Source organism: Battus philenor, unplaced genomic scaffold (genome assembly GCF_028537555.1).
Source record: "Battus philenor isolate CCGP_79_NKW_IND1 unplaced genomic scaffold, ilBatPhil1.0.hap1 SCAF_7, whole genome shotgun sequence".
NCBI classification, from domain to species: Eukaryota; Metazoa; Arthropoda; class Insecta; order Lepidoptera; family Papilionidae; genus Battus; species Battus philenor.
The window spans coordinates 2,571,318-2,582,361 of NW_027181737.1; the positions used below are offsets into that span (position 1 = coordinate 2,571,318).

The 11,044-nt window shown below is 31.0% G+C and overlaps 1 protein-coding gene across 1 annotated transcript in view; it reads left to right on the forward strand.

Annotated features, from left to right (window-relative positions):
* LOC137931136 (uncharacterized) overlaps nucleotides 1–3,266 on the forward strand; it is a 269,824-nt gene extending 266,558 nt beyond the window's left edge. The window contains exon 8 of the mRNA XM_068774536.1: nucleotides 3,085–3,266. Coding sequence (XP_068630637.1) covers nucleotides 3,085–3,100 — 16 coding nt within the window. The 3' untranslated portion in view covers nucleotides 3,101–3,266. The remainder of the gene's footprint in view (nucleotides 1–3,084) is intronic.
* Nucleotides 3,267–11,044: the final 7,778 nt, after the last annotated feature.

Here is an 11,044-nt window from a genome sequence, read left to right on the forward strand (position 1 = left end):
CTAGTTCGAGGCGATTAACTGTTTTAAATTAATAATAATGTGTTTGATAAGAGCCTGTACTATGATAGAAACTATTGATTCCTTATTAAAAATATTAACATTTATTAATAAAGTAAAGCAAATGAAAACCGGCCCAAAAACGTAAGCAATATTAACGATTTAAAAAATAAGTCTGCAATAACAATAATAATAAATTGCCAGTGTTTTCAAATGTTTAATATTTTATACGGAACGAACGAAATACAGAAACATGTTGCGAATAACATGAACTTAGCACCACTTTTAGAGTTTAAGCCTGTGGAGGTAGTCATATACAGCTGTACTTTGCGGAGTGTTTCAATGAATTTCATCGTACCTACCCCCAGTTCCATACGTCGAGCGACTCTTGCCGAAATTGTAGCTTGACAAACGAAACCGGCATCTCTCGCACTCTGGTTCTGGTACTTCTCTTCAGGGCCACATCTCATATTAGCCATCGTCCCCGCGTACGTGTTCATTCAATACGATAGGTTCTGTTTTACTCTTAACGCTACGGGTTGAAGGGTGTCTCATCTTGCATCAGTTTCGAGTCGCCCAGTATGGCCCATGATAGCACCTACCTGCTGGCCGCGTACCCTAATCCTTCTGCTAAGGGCAGCAGCTCTACTAGCAGCTTCTGCGCTGTATACCAATACAGCGCAGAAGCTGTTGAGCTTTTTACACTGGAACTGAACAGAATGCTGCATCCATCTTATCCTCAATGTAGCAGCCGTCAGTATAAATAGCCGATTCAATCACCGTGGTAGCATGTCGGACCGTCTCCGCACCTTTCTCTGGACAGGAGAACTCTACACCAAAATGATCAGATGTGTATGACAGTCTCAAGTAGCTAACCGGTATCTCCAAGCATCAGTTCCTTAGTAGCTTCCAGGAATTACCAAGTTTTATTTCGAATAAAAACTCTTGGCTTCGTTGGTAAACTTATAGTTGCTAGATGAGCCAAAAACAGGGAACATTGTGTTATTTCCATTTTCTACTATCAATTTAGTAATAAAGAAAATAGCGAAAGTACTGACTTGGCCAAATGGATTAGTAAGTACAAGTGACAGTAGGGAGGTCACATAACGCTCGTAGAGGGATACTGAATGCAATTCGATTCCAACTGGATTTATTGGAAATATATTTAGGAGGCCCTTTTCCAGGAATACGACAAACTACGATCAATATATCTTCATATATGTATAAATACACGTATATCAATACAATACGTATGAAAAATATTTTAAACTTGCTTAAAAACAAAACAATAAAATTGCAAATCCAAGCAATACATTAGCCGAGACGTAACTGGAGTAAAGTTCATATTTAATATTATTTTGATGTTAAATCGTAAGAAAACAAGCGCGATTTGTTTGAAAAATGTATTATACAGTAGTAGGTTACACACGAGATAAACGCAAAAGGCTATTTGCCAGATGAAATATATTGACTTATGCAGTGAGCGTAGACGTTGGAGAAATATTACACCGGAATAATCATAGCCGCAAGAATTCCAGTTCGAATATTACAAGCGCTTAACAGATACATTTGGGTCTAATATTATGTTCATAAAAATATTACAACGATCAAAATATTTCTTGGTTTATAATGATAATTAGAGTTCTAGTGTCATGATAGACGGATAAAGGAGGAAACAGTAAGTTAGTAATAAGAGTCTTTTTATAAATAACTAGCTGATCCCGCAAACGTTGCTTTGCAAAATAATTAAGTTTTTATTAACAAATAAAAAATAAGGGTTTGATCGTAGAGGGGTGAAAATTTAGGGTTGTATGTATGTTTGTATGCTGTATCATAAAAAAATAAAAACAAAAAAATTTGTAAAAAAAATAGAATTAAAAATTTATGGGTGGATTACCCTTATCACTTAGGGGTATGAAAAATAGATAGTAGCCGATTCTCAGACCTACTGAATACGCATATAAAATTTGGTAAAAATCGTCAAGCCGTTTCGGAGGAGTTCAAGTTCGAACACCGTGACTGATGAGACTTGTTATAATACGTTGAGGATTCTATTCTCGATGTTATATAGCATCGTAACGTATCATGTACCTGAAATATTTATGAAATTCATCAATCTGAATTTGAAGAACACAATGAATTCTTTTTTGGACGTGTGCTATTATCAAAACAGATGGCAATGACGTTCGTTAATCAATTTAATCTACTCTGGACAACAAGTCTCCATAACACTGTAGTTTCTTCATCATATTATTCAGTCATCAGTATTATTTTAGTCGTAAGAGGCCCATAGCTGGACATCCAAAGGGTCCAAATGGAAGTAGTCTACATCCAGTGTCTTCAAATAACTCAAAAGGATTGTTTGTCCACATCTTCACGCTTGCAAGTCCTTTGTCTCCGTTCCAAAACCTCAAAAGCCCAACATCTGTTCTCCACGCTATGTGGTCTGCTCACTATCAGATCAAATTGCCAATCCGCTGATGAATATTGCTTACTTTTATTCTTCTAGGGATCTTATAATTGCTGGCTCGATCTTGTAGAGTAATTCCGTGCATTGCCCTCTCAATGGCTTCAGGATTAACACGTGGTCCAGATATTTTAAAATGTTAAAGGGAACAATGGCATCTCACCGATGGTTTACTTTAAAGAGGTTGGGATAAAAAAAACTCACTACAATAAATATTTTTTTTGTTTTCCAACACCAGTCTTGTCCAGTTTCACATGAGTATTTCAGAAGGCCAATTTAGATTAGTTTGGCCAGACTGGACTTACCCCGTCATACTAGGACTCCTCTCCAATACTAGTAAATTTGCTAGAATTCATCATGCTTTCGTTCTCTCTTTTATAACTTTATATGCTTACACAGTGTAATAAACAGTTAGATAAACCAAAAACACATACACAGTTTCGGATTAATCCCCACCACCAGCCTTTTGCATGGCTGTCATAGCTTCGTCGGACATAAGACACGCAGGTTAGGAACACGCGAACTAAAATCTAATGTGTAAAATAATGTTACCTATAGATAGATAGATACTGATGCAAAAAAAATTGACTTAATTAATTGAATTATTTATTTTATTACAGACAAATCCTGCGATGATGGCTGGCCACGGGCGAATGAGCATTCGTATTACATCGTATCAATTGTAAATAACAGTTATTTTAAAATAGAGTTGTGACCTACAATGATTATGGCGTAAGGAGTCTAGTCTCTGCCTATGAGTGTGTATTAGAATCTTTGATTAAAATTTATTTACTCTTTTGCATCACCCCATAAATATTGTTCACATTTTATCTCTTAAGTTGTGGATTAATTTTACGTAAGCAAAATACATAGTTTGGTGGTTTAGATCCACCGCAATCTAGATTTTTGATGTGTATTATTTTCGTGTTAAGAAAATAGTTACTAATGAAAGCTGTGTTTACACTAACCATTTAAAGAAAGTATCTTTGATTTAGTTCTTTTAAATTTTAATTGAAAAATAAATGTCAAATTGAATCTATCACCTGTTTTGATGGTAAATGTTACAGATCTGATAATAACAAGCGAAAGAATCTCAATGGAACTATATTTTTGTTTTATTGTCAAATGACATATTCGATAAACATTGAAATAGCTCAGAGGTGAGTATTATTCCGAATGTGTGTTATATTCTACGAAGTTATTTACGGTACGGTAAACTTTAGCAATTCGAAGGTGCTTTGGCGATTTTTTTGGTACAAATGATTTTTATTTGACATATACATTACCGATAGGAAGATTTGTTAACTCTGTGAAGTTAAGACTTGGTACATACAATTCATTTTCATACACTTATTAAGAAGCACTAGCAATATTTATTTTAAACTATAATCTTATTGGCCAAATGGCGTAGTTTTATAGAATGTATCATTAAATTTTCAAAGCGAGTTAAATGTAATTTGGTTTAATATGGCTTCCCTAACTAAAATAATTTAAGGTTTGTATGAAAAAAAAATTGATAAAATTGAAAAGCTTTTAAATGTAATTTGTGTCTGTGACAATATTCCACGCAACTTTTTATACAATTTCGTATACTATTAATTGAATCAAATCGAATAAATGTTATAAAAATTTGAATAATCGTTTCAGTTTTTAAAATCAATTTATTTTTTTATGACTCTATGATATTTATTTATTCCATACTGAACAGATCTGGTCTTATGAACTTACTTCGAAGGAATAATTTGTTCTTACAGCATTATACGTATAAGTTGTCATTTTGAAACATTCTCAAATTTCAGAGATTCTGATACACACTTATTAATTTAGTATGGTAAGAATATAGAGGTGTTGTTTCAATCTTAAACTGTACTGAATAAAACAATGAATTAGGCGTAATTATAAATGAATGAAATTACCTTTACTTGAGGTAGTCAAGTTTATTCTTAATTTTACAGAAAGAAGGACTTGTTATATAGGAGAGCTTATTTAAGTTATTTTCAACTAGCCACTAGCTATTATATTTTTAAATAATTGTTTGTAGTTGAAACATCGAATCAACATGATACTCTGAAGTTTTTAATATTGACATTATTTATATTGGAATTACTTTTTTTTTCAATTTTAACAATTCTTATATACAAATTCTGGTTCCATTACATTTTAATGTTTGAATATTAACAGTAACTAAATATATAATTTATATTATATATATCAAATAATATTAACGAATAAACAAAAAAATTTTTTTGGTTATACATGAAAATTTATACATAGGTTATAAACGATTTTCCGTTGATTTTAAACGTGTTATTATTTTAAAATATACTTAGTGAATATATGCATATATTTATTATCGTTATATGTCTTAATAAACAAAAGAAAAAACTAAGTAATTTCTGCATTAATAGGAATTGTATATAATAAATATTTAAGTAAATTATGATATGTAAATGTAAAATATTCAATGTCTTTGTCATAATGTGTGATGTGTAGATGACTTAGTGAAAGTTTAGCTTAATACAGTAAAATGATCATTATTACTCTTGTAACTTATCTTTTACAATATTTACTTTTCATTGTCTATGCTCCAAGAGGTACTTAGTAAAATTGTTCAATTATAATTTGCAAAATCTGTTAGTAAACTTGAAGTGTTAAACTATAAGTAAAAATTAAAATTTATGTGCTAATCATTTATCCATTTAATATTAAATCAAAACATCAAAATGTATGTTTAGTTTTGTTTTACATAAGTGCTAATATGTACCTGTGAAATAGAAACATAACTAGATATTCTTGTATAGTGCTATATATACTTTGACGTAATATATATTATGGTGAAATCATAATGCATATATAACGATTTATATAGATATATAAATAAGCGATTCCAATTACTTTTCTGCAATTAAAAAATCTAATAAAATTTGCAGTGTTTAAATAAAAAACATGAATTGAAATGGAATTGATATATTAATGTTTAATATATTGATCCTATAGGTTTATGTATGGCGTCATTTGAGACACTGTGTTGGTCTGTGTTGTCAACATGTCTAAAAAATTAAGCAGTCGTATGACGAAGATGGTAAAGACAGTTAAGATTGGAGCTCTCTACGCAGCAAAGAGGAAGCAACTTGGGTATTTCTTTTAGTAAATTCTTGAATTATTATTTATTTATTGGAAACAGGAATATAACTCGATTTAAACGGAGTAAAATTTAAAAAAAAAATTGTACTTTTAATATAGCTTACAGCCACTCGAAGCCGTGGAGAGTTTTATTCGAGTTCTCGTGGTAGTGGACAGGCCTTATAACGCCTAGTATATATGACCGCTGAGGTTCTAAGATTCTGTAGACAAAACCACTGACCGGCAAGCGCAGTGTAGGAATATCTGGAACCTGAACATTGTCAGAAGTTGTTGGATCCAGGTCACTTTAAATCTTTCTTTTAAGAAGTCTATGGAGGTGGTGGATCATTATTTTAGCTGTAGAAGACCAGTGGGTCTTCTACAGCTAAAATAATGATGATGTATGTTGGACATGATGTTATTGGGTTGCTACAATATTATTGTTTATACCTTAATGCTATAATGAATTATGTATAACAAAACTATGCCACAACAGTAATAAAACAGTTAAATTTCTTGACAATATGCTTTAAATGAGAAAAAAAGGAAAATAAAAAATTTAGCTTTCGAATATGTGACAGTATATAATTATTTGATATCAAACAAAACATTACAACTCGAATTTGGTTAATAGAAATATTTCTAACATAAATTACGAAATCAAAGTGTAAATGAATATGTTTGCTTTACAGTGTTTACGTGTCCGATTAAAATACACAAATATTAAATATATACGTATATTTAAAAAAAAGATTCGACGGGGGCGTTGTAGAATAAACAAGAGTTTATAAATTAGACGTAAATATCACATTTATACAGAGGGAATGCATACTAAAACACTCAAAAGTAACGGCTTTTAAAATTAATTGCCAAAAAGTCACAAATAAAATTGTATAAAAGGTTTACAACCTCTCTCAAATACAACTGTAATTCATAAAATTATGTAATAAATACGTAGACAATATTTATATAAAATACGAAAAAGAAAATTAAAAATTAAATTACACTTTCATAATTTTTTTTTAATTTACGGTGCAAATGTGAAATGTTAATCAACAATGTAATAATATTGTTATAAGTGATATTTTAATCTCAAAATGTTTGTGCTAACTGTCAATAGTACTGAAATAAATTGACTAATGAATACAGGCTTAGTGTTCACTTTTGTTCTATGTGTAATTTTTATACGAGATCTGAATCTGTGTTACTTGCTCATTTGTTTCTTTTGAAGTAATATGTTAAAGTAAATAAATTATTATAATACAATTTGTTTTCTTTCGAATATTCCTTCCACCGATTCATTATTGTTTTGGTCATTACATTTAGATTTTTTTTTATTTATTCATTTTAACCCTTAAATACATGACCTTTATTTATAATTGAAAAAATTTAAATTTTGCATAAGCCAAATAAATTACTTATAATTATCCTAATTTCTCTTTTTAATTAATATACCAGTAAAATCTTTGAATATGTAACAAAAATGAGAAAATTCAAAAATCAGCTTACCGCCATAGCGTACATGCCCGGTTCAGTAGCGTCACTTCGGCGAAACGTACTACGGTAAGGAAATGGTTAATAATAAATAGTACAATGGGCGGTCAACGTGTACAAATATTTATATTTATATATATACATACACACACGAGCGTATATATATATACATATATATATATATATATATATATATATATACATATATATATATATATATATATATATATATATATATATTAACATGCATATTAACTTTAGTGTATTCGCTCAACTTAAAGGCAATAATGTAGCAATAATTTGTAGTTATAAGACACTTTTTGTTTTCCGAATAAAATAAAATAAAATTTATATATACGTGCATATATATAGTATATGTACTTTTAATGTTTAAGGTGTAATACATATTAATAATATAATACAATAATAAAAGCACCGAACTGAATTGTATTACATTGGCGTCAGAAAAATTAAAAAAACTATCATTCATCATTATCAACAAATCATTTTCTTATAAAAATTAATATTGATTTTTGTGTACATTTTCGTAATACACATTCGTATAAAAATAAAAAATCTTATAAAATAAATGTTACAACAAAGTAATAAATATCATGACAAAGTCGTAAATATTACAACAAAGTAATATTACACAAACTTCGAACGTTCCAAAGGCGCTCGAAGCTAGAAGACAACAAGATTATCTGCCACAATTAAAATAACAGTTACACAGATAGCGGGGTGTATGAAATCTTCGCCGTTCACACGCCGGATTACGAGTATTACAGGAGTAGAATTACAGGTATTACGCCGGAATTACGGGGCATTACGGTGCCGGATATCCGAATGACAAGCAGTGCGTTGACAGATACGCTGCGAATGTATTATAATATAAAACCCCGTTCACACTGTTTAGTTTTATCAAAACAACTCATTGTAGTTTCGAAATTTTATTTTTAGTCAAGGATATATATTTAAATTGTCCTTATATTTTTATACACTCGGAAAAACTTTCTACTATCCAAATTTAAGGCATTGTTTGCAGTCATTTATTCTCTCTATTATTGACTATGGTGATGTGTCCTATCTTGATCTGAATTAAAACCTTCCCAACAATCTAGTCTGCTTTCTTCAATAGCATTCGATTCATATTCAATCTCAGCAAATTCGACCACATAACTTCCTACCGTTCTCAGCTAAAATGGCTGCCTATCCGATAGCACCGTTCTTTGCGTGCTAACTACACTTTTCTCTTTTCTCCCAATTCAACTGCCTACTTAATATCACAATTCTAGTTCGTAGCTAATACATGCGAAAAAACACTTCACCCCTCGAGCAATTGTGAACTTAGATGTCATTGTACCGACTTCACTTACCCCTACTTCGCAATATAACCTATTCTTCTCTGGAACGCGCTCCCGCTTGATATTAGGATGATCAGGAATCATTCCGCATTTAAAGCGAAGGTTCGAGAGCTATTTCTTGATAAACTTACGGAATCATCACGATAGCTGAATTTTATTTTTTATTATATTCGTATAAATAGTATATGTAGATTTATATATACATAAATAATAATAATTAAATAAATAAAATTAATATATTACTACTTAATATACGTGACAAAAAGATTTTTCGATCTAAAACTACTTTTTTATTTAAATCAGAAATAAACAATTAATTTTATTACTAATAATTCATTATCGCGTTAAAAATAGTACAGTTGTGCGATGATTCATCATTTTAAGGAAATCTCGTTAGACATGTCATGAAATTTCAATTTTGGTTAGTCCAATCGCCTGTTGTTCCATAGACAAAAAAAAGTTTGACATAATATTATTAGTTTTTCTGTGTGTATTACTTGCTGAAATCACTAGTCAATGTATATCCTTCTTTTTAATAGATCATTCATTACTGAAGGTAATACGAAGAAACGTTTCCATTATATTCTCTGTTTTTCTTTGATCAGTAGTAGGTAGGCCCGTTTTTAACTTGATCTTGTATCAGTAGACGCTACGGTACAGAGGAAGGTTTAAGGACGCTCACCCTCCACGAGGTTCAGGGGCTAAAGAGCGAGTCAGTCATCGTTGTCTAACAACTAAAGACACCCTAGGGCTGTATAACATTGTCCGTCATGCGGTGGTAACAACATCACGTCACACGAACTCGCGCGTGTATCACACGGACGAGACTAAAGATGCGATCGCAATATTCATCGACGTGGCGAATACGACAACCGCCGCAAAAATACCAGCGTACAACATGAGGATGACAATATGGAACAGGGATCAGGAAATGATTGCAAGAGAAGTAATCTTTTAAACTGTACATTAGGGCGTCGTTAAAATAGATTAAGAGATTTACTTTTTTATATAAACAGTGTAATATGCAAAAATGTGTCCAAAAAAATCATAAAGGTAGTTGTACTATCAATTGTATATCAAAATAATACGTAGCTCATATAAAGTACTGTTAGCGACATCTAGTATAAGCTATGTAAACTTATGTGTGACTGCAACAATAATAAATATCTTTTTAGTCTGTTCTATGAATGTGAACAAGTCGTTTCAATTAATAAAAACAAAGGCACAGACGCTAATATCTGTAAAAGATAGGTTCTGATAATAAAAAAAATAAATAAACAAAGACCGACTGGTATATGATCGTCCAAGTCGTACTTTGCCATCTACTTTTCAGTTCCAGTTTGTTATCTGGAATATAAATGTAACTATTTATATGTAACGATATAATTAGCAAAAATAATTTACTAAATAGACATCAACGTTACCATTTAAACGCATAGATTTCCAATAGGACCGACAAGTCGACGCCTGCGTCTAACGTCTAAAACCACATCGTTTTAAGTAGAATTACTTTTACTTGTATATTATTTTACTATTCAGACCCTCCGTTCTTTTTGGAAGGTTCTATTTGCGGCATTCACAAAAATTTCCTTCAACGTATATCGAAACACTATTAGTTTGATATTTAAACCATTAGATATAAGTTAAAATCTTCATATTGTGTCATTCTATATATTAAAATAGAAACTAAAAAAGTGATTAGTGTATTAATTATTAACCCTTAATAGCCTGATTTACGAAAGTGATTTTTTTTTAATATTACTGTGTTTTCTTGAGGGTCTAGATGAAGAGAAAATAATTTTTTTTTTTTTAATTTTGTTGGAAAGAATATTATACAACAGTGAAATACGTATAGCCAACCTATAAAAAAACTAACAGTAATGTGAAAATTCAATTTAACACGTTCACTGCGGCTTGAGGTCGATTCAGCCTCATGGTAGACTTTGCACTAGTGCGGTGGCTGTTTACACTCAACCGTATGAGGTATGACAAAGACAAATATAGCTTTCTTTATGTCTGCGAAGCATTGACTCAATATTGTAAAAAAAATGATTGAAACATGAGGCAGAAAAGGCCTCAACCGCACTACTAGGAAGTTCAGCTTGAGGCTTATTCGACCTCAGCCGCACCGGCTGAAAGTTCTTCAAAATTGGGCCCGCAGTGAACGTGTTAAAAGATTGATATCAAAATTGAAACTCTAGGCTATTAAGAGTTAAAAATATTAAAGAATTTAAAGAAGGAAAAGTTAAAGGTAAAACTGTATTTATGTCACACCTACATAAACCTTAATTTTTCTTATGTCGCAATGTTTAGGGAGGCACACTTTTATTACCGCCGCTTGTCACTAGAGAGCGATATCTGTAAGTCTCCACTGACAGACATTTCGGAATCTCTGCCATTTATTTCATATATTAACGTCCTAGGGATTTGTAACTATTTACGTATGTTACCTAAATTCTTTGTCTCATTTTCTCTAACACAACAAAGAATAACTCAGAATTTAAATTTAATTATTTACGATAGAAAGTATAAAAAATATTTTAAGTTACCCTTATTAATATTTATTTCGTTATACTTCACATAGTGATATTTGCTATAA